General features: G+C 38.2%; 1 protein-coding gene across 1 annotated transcript in view; it reads left to right on the top strand.

Annotated features, from left to right (window-relative positions):
- LOC150095741 (putative ATP-dependent DNA helicase HFM1) overlaps positions 1–16,979 on the top strand; it is a 178,899-nt gene that overhangs the window by 119,717 nt on the left and 42,203 nt on the right. Inside the window, exon 10 of the mRNA XM_090409949.1 lies at positions 243–290. Within this exon, the coding sequence (XP_090266075.1) occupies positions 243–290 (48 nt within the window). The remainder of the gene's footprint in view (positions 1–242; positions 291–16,979) is intronic.

Below are 16,979 nucleotides of genomic sequence, written 5' to 3'. Positions count from 1 at the left end.
TGTCCTCAAATATGTGGCACCTTTCACATTCTATTCCTGTATAGATACAGCTCTGCTATCAGCTAGGTCTCACTAATGGCAATAATTTTTGGCCTCTTTGCATTTATTAATGAATGCTAAGAACTCCTTTTGTTTATTCTTAATGCTTCTGGCATTACTGAGCATAATATCTTAATAAAAAGCATTAGTTAATAATGTATTATTTTTTTGTAACATTTTGTAACTTTTTTTTTTTTCGACAGATTTCCATTTCAGGGAAGGATCACAACTCGCACATTGAAAATTAGCTGGTAAGCAATGCTCCAGATTGCTGCTGGAATATTATATGAATGTAAACATTTAATGGTATATGAAATTTTATTTATTTATTATTATTAAATATTACTTAGATCAGTGACAGTGACCAAAATGGTAACAGATCTGTGGAATATTCCCTGTGACGATAAATTGAAGGTGGTTTGCATAGTGTAACTGGTAGACTGAAATGAGGGGACATGATAGAAATTTATAAGTTTACTAAACAAATTTTATAGGATCGATACAGAAGGAATTTTTTTATGTATGATGAGTAGAAGACACTCCTAGAGGTTGAGTAAGAGTTTGGTTAGTACGGATGTGCGGATTTTTTGCATGTAGAGTGGTAAATTGATGGAGTAGATTTTCACAGTTAATTGTTGCCAGCGTTGAATACTTTATCAGTGAATTTTAATTTAATTTTAAGAAGAGGTATGATAGGTATTGTGTGAATGATAGTTAGAGTAGGCCTCCTGAGAGGTGCCTTTGGACTCCCTTAAAAATGTTAAATATTAATGACAAAAACAGAGAGAGTTATTAGTAATTGAAATGCATTGCCTGAGTGTGTTGTGAGTGCAGGTAGTGTAAATAACTTCAAGGCTCTTTATGATAGACATGTTGCTGGTTGAGAGGGCCTCCCATGATAAGTCTGTTGACTCCATAGAGGTTACCAAATAATAATAATAATAATAAAAGAATAGATATAGGATGTTATTTTCGGACAACAATGATCAAGGAAAGGAAGGAGTATTCTCAGCACCAAACATGAAGATAAATTCTTGATTGGAAGGCAGTTCCAAGTAAAGTTATGTAGGCAAACTTCAAAATGAGGACATGGATAATGAAACTTATGGTCCCACAGAAGGTTCTTTCAAGGAAGAAGTGGAGGAATTTTTTGAGTCATTAGAACAGGCAGCTGACATAAAGAAAATGGAAAAAATGGTCCTTGTTGGATATCTGAACAGCAGAGTAGGAAATAAATCCCACCAGGCATATAGGAATATTTTGGGAAAATTTGGAGAAAAGGACAAAGCTAATAATAATGGTGAGTATTTACTGGATTTCTGCTCAGGAATTGGACTAGTCATTACTAACACCATGTTTCAACATAAAGATGTGTACAAGTTCACATGGAGAGAAGACACAAGAAATAAGAAAAGCCTCATTGATCATGTCATTGTTGATAGTGATATCTTCATGCTCGTTCAGGATACAAGAGTGTACAGAGGATTTGAAATTGCAAGTGACCATTACTTAGTACTAAGCAGGATAAAAATGGATATCACATTGGAAAGAACGGTATGAAAGAAAGTTTTAAAAAGAATTAAAGTTGAGCAGCTTTTATAAGTAAATTGTAGACTTGGCTATACAAACACTATTGAAGAAAAAATTGACACAAATTTAAACAAATTGAAAACAACAACCAAACTCTAAAAAAACATTTGATTGATTCAGCTAGGGAGGTATGTGGTGAAGTTGTCTGCAAGGATTGAAAAATAAAAACACCATGGTGGACACAAGAAGTTAAAGAAGCAGTTCTGGAAAAGAAGAAAGCATACCAAAACTTCCTAGCAAACAAGTTGGCACATACCCTAAAAGAATACAGAGAAAAATGTAAGAGAGCTAAGCTGCATGTAAAAGTAGCTAAACTAAAGTCTTGGGAAGACTTTGGTAAGAATATAGAAAATAAATATCAGGAAGGTGACAAAATGTTCTGGAGGCTATTGAAGAAGCTTAAAAAAGAGTACTGTAAAAGGAATCAAAGATGATAACGGTGACATGAAAACTGAAGATAAAGATATCCTAAATGACTATAGTAATTTCATTGCCTGAGTGTGTTGTGAGTGCAGGTAGTGTAAATAACTTCAAGGCTCTTTATGATAGACATGTTGCTGGTTGAGAGGGCCTCCCATGATAAGTCTGTTGATTCCATAGAGGTTACCAAATAATAATAAGAATAATAATAATATTATTATTATTATTTGGAAAAATAATAATAATATTATTATATTATTATTTGAAAAACTATTAAATGAACTAAGCAGTGACAGAACCATACTAGAAAATTTTCAAGAGGAATGCAAAGAGGAGTACATATTAATTCTTGAGGTGGAAAAAGCCGCCAAAAGCTTTAAATGTGAAAAGACATCTGGAGTAGATGATATTCGACCAGAAATGCTTAAATATGTATTCTTGAGTCTTTATTCTTTTAGGGTATGTGCCGACTTGTTTGCTTGGAACTTTTGGTATGCTTTCTTCTTTTCCAGGACTGCTTCTTTAACTTCTTGTGTCCACAGTGGTGTTTTTATTTTTCAATTTTTATATGGAGGTATAAAAGTTTTGCAGTGGCTACACTCCATAATTCAGAGGGCCTTTTCAGAAGGTTGAATTCCCAATGATTGGAGTAGAGCTCTCATAGGGTTCTAGGAAAATTGACCATAAAACATTTTGCCATAATTTTTTTAAATAATCAATGGATGATAAAGGGTATTATAAAATCATTAAAAAGGCAAATCTTTATTAAGGTGAATGTCAGTGATAAATAACATAATGAAGTCATTTAAAAATTGTGCAAATTAAAAGAGATGCTGCGTAAATAATTAACTTTTTGCTGCAAATTGTATTGTAGCACTTGTCACTGAAGTCTTGTATTAACATTGTTATACTGTGTCTTCACTTCTGCTATGTCTCTTCAATCTGCATCACACTTTTTCTTCTTCACTAAACTCTCTTCCCTCATCAAGTTAGCTATGAGTTTCCAGATACTTGGATGCATGATGGCAATTGAGTTTGCATTGCATTGTGAAACCCTTCTATATTGTTGTTCGTTCTTGGCATATTATTATAAATTCTTTCAACAATGTTCCATAATTCTATAGGGAATGTCAGCTCCATTCTTCGCCTTCGCAAACCACGGCCCAGATCTCCTCCTATACAGCAGGTTTCAAAGTAAGATACAAATTCTTGGGCCAAATCATTATCATCAGTCAATTCAACAAAATCTATCACTGGAAGAAATGATAATGCTGTGAAGCATTTAATTTTCGTGTTGAATTCAGCATCTGTTTGATAGCGTAACTTTAAACCATTGTCAACAATTTTGTGATAAATATTTTGTGCCACATGGAATAAACAACCTGTTATAGTTGTTGATGTAAATGTGTTAGAAAAAGCATTGATAGTTGCTTTCTCGAAGTCAACCATTAATGTTTCGGGATCTAATGATGAACATAAGTCTTTTAAGGCACTGAATTCTGCTGTAAGTCAATTTTGATTTGCCAGGAAGCAAAGCAAAAAAAAAGACGTGGGATCTAATACTTCCTATTACTGTATATAGCGTGAATAACTGATAATATATATTTGTGCTGAATTTAAAAGTACCATCACATGCCCAATCCTTATTATTTTCAAGGTAATCTAATCCAGCTTGTGTACCAAATACTAAAATTCTCTTTTCATCATCTTCACCACTATGGTATAATAAAAACTGCTCACATTTTCTAGAAATTTATACTTATCTGGAATTATATATGTATTCTTACAGTTGTGATATGGGTGCTTCGCAATTTTTTTGCCTCCAGCCTCTAATATTACGAGACAAATTTGCTAAAGATGGCATCAAAGATAAAGTGTTGTTATCTAAATTTGAGGAAATATTGGAAATTAAAGATCAAGCAGAGATGTGAACTAGTAGCTGATGATTTCAAGTTTGCCATTGCTTGATAAACTTTAGGTTCGAGGGTTGAGAAGGGTGACAATGCTCACCGAATGCTTTGCATATTGATAAATTATTGTCTTGCAATACAGTCTTTTTTTTTTTCACATTCCCAATACGTTTTTTCACCATATTTTCTATATATTCAGCAAACATAGTTCATATCATCTACTAATTTGACACCGCAGTGATTACTTTTCACTGTATAGACCATTATAACAGAGTTAGTGCATAGAAATATTTATCAAAGGAAGCACACAAGCAGACTATCAGTTAGAAAGCTTAATTATAAAGAAATTACCTTCCTCTAACTGATTGGTTGGTTGGTGAGGTTAGCAGATTGTTAGTTAATTTTTTATAGTGCAAATGTTTACGGTGAAAATTCACAGAGAATGTTTTCGGTGAATTTTCCAGCTACACTCTTATAGTACTTAGTCATAAAAAAAGGAATGAAATTGAATGTGAGAATTCCAGAGGAATTTTTCTATTAAGTTCCAGGTAAGATTTCTGCAAGCATGAATATGGGTTGAAAAGGATTGCAGAAGAGAAACTTGGAGAAGAACAAGCTGGGTTCAGAACAAATACATGGGATGTCTGTAAAGTTCTCTGCCTAACAATGAAAAAACGAATTTATAATTTAAAAATTATTTTTATTTCTCAACATAACCTCCCTTAAGACTAATACATTTATTCCAGCAATACTCCAGCCCCATTATCCCATCCCTGTAGTGGTTTTCAGTAAGATATGCAAAATACCTCTCTACAGCTGCAATCACCTCTTGATTCGAAGAAAAATGCTGACCAGCGAGGAAAAGTTTTAGTTTTGGGAAGAGACAGAAGTTGGAGGGAGCCAAATCTGGGGAATAGGGTGGATGTTCCAAAAATTCATAGTGCAGATCCCTTAATTTTCCCATCGCCAAACAACCTTTGTGGGCAGGTGCATTGTCCTGATGAAAGATGATTTTTTTCTTCTACAATCCAGGTCTTTTCTCATTAATTTTTTCATCTAGTATGGTTAAAAGTTCGGAATAATATTCCCCGGTTATTGCTTTACCCTTTTCAAGATAATTAATAAACAAAATGCCTTTAGCATCCCAAAACACCGATGCTATGACCTTTCCTGCTGGTGGAACCAACTTTGTCTTCTTTGGCACTGAACAACCGGCTTCTGTCCACTGCTTTGACTGCTGTTTGGATTCTGGTGTGTGATGGTGAAGTCAAGTCTCATCCATCATAATAAATCGATGCACAAAATCAGTTTTATTCTTGTTAAAATGCTTCAAGCACTGTTCAGAGATTTTCATGCGAGTGCGTTTTTGATCTGCTGTGAGCAAGTGTGGCACCCATCTTGCACAAAGCTTTTTCATTTGCAATTCTTCATGCAAAATATATCCTACACATTCTTTTGAAATGCCTATAGTGTCAGCAGTTTCACACACTTTGACTCACCAGTCATCCAATATCATATCATGCACTCGATCAATGATTTCTTGTGTTGTTACACCTTTTGGACATCCTTCATGTGGACCATCTTCAAGGCTGGTACAGCCATGTTTAAACTCAGCAGTCCATTTCTTGTCAAAAACGAAGGAGAAGAGTCCCCATAAACTTTTATGAACTTTGAATGAACTTCTTTTGCCATTAAACTTTCTTTTACAAAGAATTTTATAACTGCATGATATTCAATTTTATCCATTTCAAGGGATACAGCAACACTTTTGCTTCAGATAGCTGTATAAAACAAACTACTTGATAAAATGACTTGTAATTTCACATGGTTGCTTATGACAGATGTACCAACTTGGAAAAAAAAATCTTGCCGATAGTGTTGCTTTCTAGCGTCGAAGCCGAGAACCTTTCAGACCACCCTCTTAGAGGTTGTCAAGATCAGATTTTCACTTTAATACATATAGTTGAGAAATTGTGGGAATATGACAAGGATGTATTAAGTTTTGTAGATTTGGAAAAGGCATATGACAAGGTGCCCAGAGAAAAACTTTTCAAAACACTACAGTTGTATGGGATGAATGGAACATAATTCAGAGCAATACAGAATCCTATTAACAGAAGAAGAAGAAGAGTTGGATAGGATTAAGACATATAAGTTGGTGAGAGGTTGTTACTAGGTTAATGTGAAGAAGATTGTTCTTTGAGTAGAGGGAGGCAAGGGTTGTGGGCATAGAATTGGAGGTCATCCCTGGATACTGTATAAGGAGGGTGTGAGCAGTGGGATGAATAGCAAGTTCTTTACATGGAGAGTGATTAGTGAATGGAATGCATTGTCTGAAAGTATAGTAGCTGGAAACTATGGTTTAAGGCACGGTTCAATGATCCGTTTGCATTAGAGAGTATAGATTTTCCATGATGAGTTATTTAACTCCATGGAGTGAGATGTTAATAATAATAATAATAATAATCTCCATAGTTACCTTCCATTACCAGCCACCAAATTAGAAAACTTTATGCAGATGTAATCATCACTCATGCAGTGTATTTGCAAAATACTTGGTTATGTGCATTACCACATGTTCTAAGCAACTATTTAAGAATCTGCTCTCAGTATCATCATTAATGTTGATCACAATGGAAAAGATAAAGGATCTTTCAGAGTTTGATAAAGGGCTTATTGTGGGTGTCTGTCTCATGTATATAATCAGTGGAAAAATTAACTCTCATTTTTGTCTAAGAGGCTAACTGTGGTCCTAAGACATTCTGTCAGGAATGAGATCGGCATTGTCTGAGAAGGCTTGTATGGAAAAAACGAATTTCTTGTGAGCTGCAATTGGCCAAAGCATTTATTGAAGGCTATTCCCAACCTGTATTCTCACCGAAGTATGCTTAGGGAATTGAAGAGGATGAGTATTGGCGGTCGCATGCCTGTACATAAAATAAAAGTTTCTGATTCAGTGGCTGATATGTCTAGATATTTCTATCATGTCTCCTCTTTTCTACATGATAGCCAAATTTTATAATTTCCTTGTAGAGAACATTATCCCGACCAGTCACCAGTTTAGTCCTAACCTCTGGATCCTCTCGACCACAGCCTCATCCCAAAGAACCCACGTTATCATATCTGAGTGCTGTAGCTCAGATGTTACTATATCATAGCCTTATGAAGAGCTTTGTAATAAGAAGGAGCTCTCTGTGCTAATCTTTACACACTTTTGGCAGTGTGTTTTTCTACATCCAAGTAAGCTTTGTTCTATGTTATCCACCTTTGCAATTCTCCCAGACTTTTCCTATCCATCATCACCCATCAGTTCCTAGTGCATTTTATTAGCATAATATGGAGATTTAAGCTTTACAACCTTATGCTTTGCCACATTCAACTACATTATTTTTTGTCCACAGCAACATTCTGTTTAAATCATCCAGTAGGGTGAATCTCTAAATGAACTTTATTGGCTTTATTGCTCTTTTCCTCTACAGTTTTTATTATCTATAAACTACTAGATATTCCCTATCACATCATCTTCAATATCATTATTTTACAAACAGCAATATAACAATATAAGTACATATCCATGTGAAACACCACTGGTTTACCTTTTCTTCATGCTTCTCAACTGCATTGCATTTGGCTACTAATATGCTTGTGTAACATGTATCTCCTCCCCCCCCCCCCCCAATCTCACAATGTGACCTGTTTTCACAAATGGGGCAAATATTTGCCACATTTCCTTCAAAGACTGTACAAAATTATTTTTAGTCTACCTCTTTATCATCTTCCAAATATAGTCCAAATGAATGATTCCATTTATTTGGACTATATTTGAAAATTGCTGAGAGGATATTCTCTGAGGTGTCCAAACCATCTTAATTGTTGTCTAAGAATTATATCTATGATATCTTCTCAATGGTTTGACTTGCTCATTTGTTTTATGTTCTGACCAGCGAGTCTTTTTTATTTTTCTTAAGCATTTCATTTTAAATGCTCTGATTTTCTGTATTTCTGTCCGATTGTTGGAAGTTTATTTTGCACTTGGTTAGACTATAATAAATTTAGTTTAATCCCTTATCCAAGTATAAGCAAACAAAGTTTGCACCTGAAAATATCTTCAGGACTGAGGTAAGGTGGTACATCCCTTGGCAACTGGTAGCAAAGGTGGACCAAGATCTCATCACTCCTTGTCTCAGTGTCTCCTATAATGCAAAGCACATCTCCTTGCAGTCATGTATACTGTTATGCATTAAGGGAAGGGCCACTACCCAGACCGGTTTCGACCTTTATTGAGGTCTCGTCAGTGGGAGGCAGACCCAGAGTGATGATACTAAGACAGAAGCAGTGGAGAGGTCATATTTACCTATACACTACCCGGTCTGGGTAGTGGCCCTTTCCTTAATGCATAGCAGTATACATGTCCACAAGGAGATGTGTTTTGCATTATGGGAGATACTGAGACAAGGAGTGATGAGAGTTTGGTCCACCTTTGCTACGAATTGCCAAGGGATGTACTACCTTACCTCAGTCCTGAAGATATTTTCAGGCACAAACTTTGTTTGCTTACACTTGGATAAAGGATTAAACTAAATTTATTGTAGTCTAACCAAGTGCAAAATAAACTTCCAACATTTTTCTCTAAATCCAGAGTAATTCAATAATAAGGTGGTACACTGGTTGGCAACTCGTATAGATAAATATGACCTCTCCACTGTTTCTGCCTTAGTATCACCACTCTGGGTCTGCCTCCCACTGACGAGACCTCAATAAAGGTCGAAACTGGTCTGGGTAGTGGCCCTTCCCTTAATGCACATCCCACATCTCTTCCTATTTTCAATATTTTAATTTTGCTTGGATTGATTTTCATTCCAAAAGTTGTATCCCCTTCATTTAAAATTTTTGTCGACATGTTTAATGTGGTTGATATTTGTGCCATTTATTTGTAACCCTGGTTCTTTGGCTATGGTTTTGCATATTTCTTTGAGATAGATAGTAAATAAATTTGGTGAGAGTAAGCAGTCCTGCATGACTCCTTTTTCTACTTTGAATTTGTCTGTTTTTATTTGATTAAATTTGATAGTTGGTGGAAATGCCAACTAGAATTCTAGTTGGTACATGACTTTCATTGCCTAGTGAAACACTATCTCTTGCTTATTCCAGACTAACATTGCTGTTGGGCTTGTTCAGTTCTCAGTGTCAAGTTTCTGATTTGTGCTCCTCAATTTTCTTCCTGCATATTGCATAGATATCAACTTCATGGGTATGCCACACTATTGGGATCTCAGTCCTCACCAGTTTGAGAGTAAAGCAGTAAAATTCCTCTACAGATGGATTGTTAGATAGTACACAGGACCAGATCTGATGATAACATACCAGGCTTCTTGACTATCTAGCAAATAATCCAGCTACCACTTACTTTGCAGTTCATGCCTGCAGGAATGCTGAGTATAATGGTTGCATGAGGAACTTTTAAGGTCGCACAGTAGACTGGAGAATGTGTACTCTCCATGTGGGAGCCATGCCTATAGATCTTTCACAACTACTACATGCCCCTGCTTTTTATTTATCATTATTATTACATGACACCATCAAGGAGTCCAAAGACTCATCGAGGGAGGGCACCTACTGTACAACTCTCCATCTCCACCGCATCATCTACACCAATGCCATCCACCACCCACCACTACCACTAGTATTTTCACAGACAATCACAAACATCCATGGCAGGATTCGAACCCACAGCCTTTTCACCGGAAAGCGGATACGCTAACCACTCGGCCAACTTTCACACACCAACCATGGAAGTCATCATAAATAATTTCAGTAACACTGTAGATGAAAAGATCTTCAAATAACAATACCAGAAAAATTTACAAACAACACCATAACTCTAAATAAGTGAAATAATTGTTACTGAAATCAGGCCTTCATTCCCCCATTCCTCCAAAAAAACCCAGACTTAACCATTTCACCTAAATCATGGTTTTTCAAAAGTGTGCTGATGCAATCTAAGAAAAGATTTTGCATGTTGTAAGTGGCTTGAAACCAAAATGCTAGCACCCTTACTTAGCTCACAATGCAGCATGTAACAGCTGCAAAGAGACATCAGAAAAGCCATGGTAGATTTTGTGAAGTCCAAGTGCAAAAACACTTGTCTCTTGCACAAATCGCAGGCAAGCCATCTGAATCCCCTTGATTATTTGAAACACATGTTCACAAGAATAAAGACATAATTTTATTAGTACAAATATTTAAGTCTGAAATTAATAAGCCATCATCAGTGCATCAGTAGACCACAAGATGAAAACAGGAACAAATATTATTTCTTTTTACAGAGTTTAACCAAGTATCATAGTGCTACCATATGGCTAGTTACAAAATATGATGAGATTATAGTTAAAACTAAAAGTAAAATGAATTAATTTTAAAATGCAATAAAATAGTATTAAATAAATAATTATTGCAAAGGCATTTGATAGGGTACCACATAATAAGCTGATAATTAAGTTGCAGCACATGGGTTTAGATGTCTGGTTAGTCAACTGGATTCAGGATTGGCTGTCTGATAGGTATCAGAGAGTTGTGTATCAAGGAGGCAGAAGGTTACAAGTGGGGTTCCACAGAGCTCAGTACTGGGACCGGTATTGTTTAACCTTTATATCAATGACATTGTCAGTGGATTGCAAGGGGATATTCAGTTGTTTGCAGATGAAGTGAAGCTGGGCAGGGTTTTACCCCAGCACTATTCATCTCAACCCTCCTAACTATACACTATTTAACTCCTTTTGACCCAAGGGTGGCATCTGTGCATATATCTGCTCTGACATACCCTGCCAGAGAGCAACTGACCTCAGAATCACCCAACTTCGACCTTCTTTGGCTGAAGATAACTCTCCCCCACTCAGTCAAATTCATCTGCTGTCTCTATCGCTCTCCTAATACCACCAATCACTCTGAGCTCTTTCATTTCCTCTCCTTAAACATTGATTTTCTCCAGTCCCACTCTCCTAACAGTGAAATTATCCTCCTGGATGATTTCACTGTTAGGTCCATAACACCAACTGGCTTTCCTCTTCCAGGTATACAGATCCTGCAGGCAGAGATTCTGAAACATTTGCAGTCACTAATGACCTTACACAAATTGTTCAAAAACCAACCAGAATACCAGATAACCCAAACCACTCCCCAAATACCCTAGATCTCTTCCTTACTAATGACCCCTCCAAATATGCAGTGAATGTAGTGAGCCCCCCTGGGGTAATTCTGACCACAACTTAGTGCTCATCTCCCCCCCCCCCATGCAACAACTCTTACATAGTCACTCCCACATGAGAGTAGTTTGGCATTATAACAGTGCCCAATGGGACAGTCTCCGAGACTACTATGCTTCATTCCCATGGTTGGACTATTGTTTCCGGTCTTCCAGTCCAAACATATGCACCGAACGTATCACCAAAGTAATACTCACTGGCATGAAAACATATATTCCCCACACTACTCAGACCTGTCATCCCCTAACTAAACCCTGGTTCTCCAAAAAAATGTGCCAAGGCTGTACAAATGAAAAATCAGGCATACCACAACTGGCTCAAATCAAGAACCCCATCCTCAATCAATGCTTATACTGAAGTCCGAAACAGACAAGAAAGTTATCAATACTTCCAAAACAGAATTTGAACGGGCAAAAAGCACGAAGCTTGCAGCCTGTCCAAATGGTAGTCTTGCATTTTGGTCTCTTGCCAGGGCAATTGGCTGTAAATTTTGCCCTACACTATTCCCACCTCTATCATACCCATATGGCTCAATTGCATCATCACCCATAGAAAAAGCTAACCTCCTGGCATCACACTTTGCCTCCAATGCACACATAACTGACAATGGCAAATGCCCTCTAGTCATTCCAACTGCATAACATACAATTCCCCCTGTATACTTTTGCCAAAAAGATATGACAAATCTGTTGTCTAAATTAGACACAAAAAAGTCTTCTGGCCCTGACAGCATTCCCCCAATTATCCTGAAGGTCTGTGTATCAGAACTTACTCCTATCCTATGCCACCTGTACATGCTCTCTTACTCTACTGGTATATATATATATCCCAAAGCCGGGAAACTAGCCTATATTCAACCCATTCCTAAAAAGGGTGACAAATCACTGCCATCTAACTACTGCCCTATCTCACTCACTTCAGTCCTATCTAAATTAATGGAGAAAACCATCAACTCTCAGCTCCTAATCTACCTTCAAGGTACTCGGCTATTAAGCCACCACCAGTACAGATTCCGTCAAAGCCATTCAACAGGAGATCTACTCTCATACAGACAAGGTTATCTGAGTCCCATTGGCAGATGGCTTGGAGGTCGGAATTAAGGGCAGTGGTGGTTGATGTTCTGTGGGTTGAAGTGAGTTGTGTAGAGTAGGGTTTGTCAAATGAAAGGGAGGAATGTAATGTTCTGTCATCTGCAAAACTGTGTATTGGGTTAGAGGTCAACTGAAGTAGGTCATTGATTATATAGAAGGAAGAGGGTTGGTGAGAGAACTAAACCTTGTGGGACCCTAGCATTGGTTGGATGGTGAGAGGGTAGGGAGCAGTCTACCATCACACATAGTGTGCATCCAGACAGGAAGCTGGCAATCCATCTGCAGAAGTCCTGAGGCAGTCCAAATGATGGGAGTTTGCTTAGTAAGCCTTCATGCCAGACTCGGTCAAAGGCTTTAGAGATATCAAGTGCAACTACTTGGGATTCACTGAATTTCTCCATGGCGTTTGTCCAGTGATGGATAAACGCCATGGAGAAACAAACGCCATGGATAACCTCAATGCTAGTAAAACCCAGTTCTGTCTCATTTCTCACAAAAAAGAACCATTTTCCCCCAGCATGGTTTTCAATAACACTCACATTCCCAGACAAGATGAAATTTCTCTTCTCAGAATTACCCTGAAGCCTCTCCTGGCATAAACACATCACAACCATTGCATCCTCAGCTTCCAAAAAACTAGATTTTCTCTTTCGCTCAAGAAGCTACTTCACCTGTAAACAGTTGTTAACATTATAAAAGTCACAAATCCACCCAGCTCTCGAACACTGCTCTCACATCTGGAGTGGGGCTCCTAAAAGTTCCCTTAAAATGCTTGACTCAATACAGAGGAGAGCAATTAGACTAATAAATGACCCATCTCTCACCAATTTGCTCCCTCACTTTCACATAGATGCTTGGTCTCTGCAATCTGTATATTCTGTAAATATTTCCATGGCAAATATTTACAGAATTATTATATTATTATTATTATTCCTGATACCTCCAAGGAGTCCGAAGGCTCATCGCGGGAGGACATCTTCAACTGTCTCTACACCTTACCTCTACTACGAATCAACGCCATCTACCGCCCACCTCCAACACCACCACAACTAGTAATTTTTGTCTGTAAATTGCGTGTGTTCTGAAGGGCCGATTTGTCTGTATGCGGGATGAAAAACCCGAGTTTCCGGGAGAAAAAACCCTGCTACCTCCGTATGAGATCGGCTAACTCACCATCGATTGAAATCGACCAGATAAAGATTCCTCCCGTCGCGATGAGAATCGAACTTAGGCCAATTCCAATCGAAGGGCGCAATGTACCGTCGTTCTTCCAATTGCGCTACGGAGGCGCTTATATTAAAAAAATATAAACATAAATGGATGAAACACGTTCAAAGAATGAAATCAGAAAGATTACCAAAACAAGCCTTAAAGTACAAGCCATTAGGAAAAAGAAAACCAGGACGTCTTAAACAATTCAATGATGACTTCTAAGGCCGGAACAGGCCATGCTAGGCCTAAATCTTGATATGCATGATGATGATGATTTCCATGGGAAATGTTCATCTGAAACAGCATCAATAATTCCCCCACTCTGTACTAAGCCCATTGGAACACGTATAGCTGCTGGCCAACATCCTTTCACAGTACACCTCAAAACCCACAGAACAAGTTTCTTTTTCTCCTCATTCATCCCTGCTACTGCAGTACTGTGGAACAGTCTTCCCCCTGACGTATTTCCCAAGGAATACAACATACAGGCGTTTAAATCAAATGCAAACAAGTTTCTATAGGTTGACCAGCCAATCTCCCGTATATGGGCCCAACATAAAAAAAATAAAAATAAATAATAATAAAAAAAAAATTATGTGGCAGCCCTTCAAGAGGATTTAAATAAACTGGACAGATGGGCAAATGAATGAGGTGTCAACAAAATGTGAAGGTCTTGAAGTTTGGGATACATGGTTGTGAGGCTGCAACCACCCTTCATGCAAAGAAACCACTCATCACCCTCTTGCTCACAGCTTCCTTTCATAACTTCCAAGGATGGCCCCTTGTCATCGTTTCTTCCCACTAGTGCAGTACAGCTCCAGGAAGTAGGGAAGACAAGAGATCTGAGGATGATGATTGATAGAAAACTGAAATTCAGGGAGCATATTGCAAAGGTAGTGAAGGTAACCCAGAGGATTGCTGCAACACTAAGAAGGATGCTGACTTGCAGAGATAAAAGAGTTATTATTCCATTGTATAAGACTCTGATCAGGCCACACTTAGACTATTCTTCTCAAATTTGGTCCCCAGGATTTGAAGGGGATAAATTAACTATGGAAAGGGTACAGAGGTGGATAACAAAAATGGTTTCAGGACTGTATAATGTTAGTTAGGAGGATCGGCTGAGGAAATGTGGACTGCAGAGTTTGGTGGATAGAGAAGGAGAGGTGATATGATCAAGACTTTACTGTTGAGAGGTAGTTACAGGGTTGATACTGGGGAATTCTTTCACTTGGTGGAACAGTGGGAAGGAGCAATGACAAGGGAAGTTATGAAAGGAAGCTGTGAGCAAGAGGGTGATGAGTGGTTTCTTTGCGTAGAGGGTGGTTGAATCATGGAATGCATTGCCTGATAGAGTGGTGAGAGCAAGAATGGTCAGTGAGTTCAAGGAGTGGTATGATAGACTCTGTTTCCTAGGAAGGTTCTCCTACAATGAGTCTCTTGACTCCATGGAGGCCTAAATAATAATAATAATAATAATAAATATTTTTTGAATGATATGACATTTAAGGGGTGGAGAAAGGGGGACATATTATTGCTTACCACTTATGATGATGAGACTCTCCCAAAGCGCCAATAAAATTTCACAGAATTATGTGGAATTCAAAGAAATCCTTTGTAGTAATTCTTTTTGCATGCAAAAGGACTTCCTGCAAAGTTGTACACTCCTCATGCTTGGTCACCATTTTAGACTGCTGAAAACAGCTACAAAACATGTGCATGCATATCTATTAAATGTACTGTCATCATTCTAGACCATGCTGCTACCTACTAAACTGACACATACTGAAAATCTTTCACTTGCAATTCATTTGTTCTGCCTTTTTTTTGTAACTCAATTACTGACTTTCCTTTGTAGATGAGGGACCAGACGACTATGATCTTCTGTAAATCTTGGAAGGCTACATTCATGTGATGTTACTTTCTGATCCACAGTTGCCTGAAGATAGCATCTTATAGTTACTATTTAGCTATTTTCTACTTCTGTGAGTAGAAAGTAGCTATACAGGGTGGTTCAAAATTCCACATACAAACTTTGAGGGGAGGTAGAGAACATCAAAATCAACAATATTCACATAGGAAAGCATGACCGGAAATGCCACCAGAAGGTACTAACAGGGACCAAAGATACAGAAATAACACAAGGCAGTAAGTAGTATAAAAAACTTTATTAGGCGTAACTGAACAGTTCAATAGTAGTTTGATACATAATATGGTTTCACATCAGGTGCTCAAAGTTATGATCATTAGCAGTGATGCATGCCTGACACCAAAGACTCATTGATTGCCATACATTTTCGAAAATACCTGGAGGTTCCCGGATATTAGCAAGGCGATTCTTGCCACGAGGTCCATGTCAGAGGCAACAGGCATTTCATACACCATGGCTTTAAGGGTCCCCCACAGAAGGAAATCAATGCTCAATAAATGAGGTTAGTGTGAGGGCCATGCAACGGGTCCACCACACCCAATCCATCAAGCCCCAAAGGAACTGTTCAAATATCTCCACACAGAAATGCCAAAATGGGCGGAACCCCATCATTTTGGAATCACATTGCCAACGCACAGTCATTAGAACATTGTTCAGTAAATTCGGCAGAACTTCTTCCAGAAAGGTCCGATACTTCTGGGAGTCCAGTCTGGGTAGTAACATGTATTGGCCGACTAAACAGTCAGTGACGATACCTGCCCATACATTAATGGTGAAGCGTTGTTGTGCAGCATGTGATCGCACAGTGTGTGGGTTCTCATGGGCCCACACATAAGCATTGTGGTGATTGAAGACCCCTTCACCGTAGACCCAGATTTTCCAACTTGTGTTGGAAAATCTGGGTCTATGGCACTTTTCTGCAGAAACTGCAGAAAAGTGCCATAGACCCAGAATACTGTGAATTCTACGTATTGAGGATAATCTTCAGCCATCAGTAACTGGACCCATTGCAGTGTGCAAAACGCGCCACACCGGATCGAGATGCTCCTATAGCAGATGCAACGGCACATATGCTTGTTTCTGGGTTATTATCCATTGCATGCAACACCTCCTCTTTCATAGTGGGATTTCGTGTTGATCATGGCTGCTCATTCACTATCATGCCTGTGATCCCTGAATGATCCATAGTCACACAAATTCTGATGCAAATGTGCAAACACATAGTGATGCGGTATACATCTGTTTGTATCTTTCGTGATACATTCGTACAGTGGCTCATCCATTAACATCAGCTAACCCATAAATGAGGTGCATGTCTGCCATCTCAGCATTTGTAAAATGATGCATGTTCTTCATACAACATCAAAAGCTTGAATGAGGAAGCCCCAGTTGCTCACCTGGAGCGCTGCCGAACAGCGCCACCTATCACTTTCGGATGACGTTTCCTGTCATGCTTTCCTATGTAAATATGGTTGATTTTAATGTTCTCTACCTTCCCTCAAAGTTTGTACATGGAATTTTGAAC

Source organism: Typopeltis vanoorti, chromosome 20 (genome assembly GCF_054136105.1).
Source record: "Typopeltis vanoorti isolate ZY-2024b chromosome 20, IOZ_Tvanoo_1.0, whole genome shotgun sequence".
Classification (NCBI taxonomy): Eukaryota; Metazoa; Arthropoda; class Arachnida; order Uropygi; family Thelyphonidae; genus Typopeltis; species Typopeltis vanoorti.
Note: the sequence above shows the minus strand (reverse complement) of the source record. Positions and strands in the feature narration are given on the sequence as shown.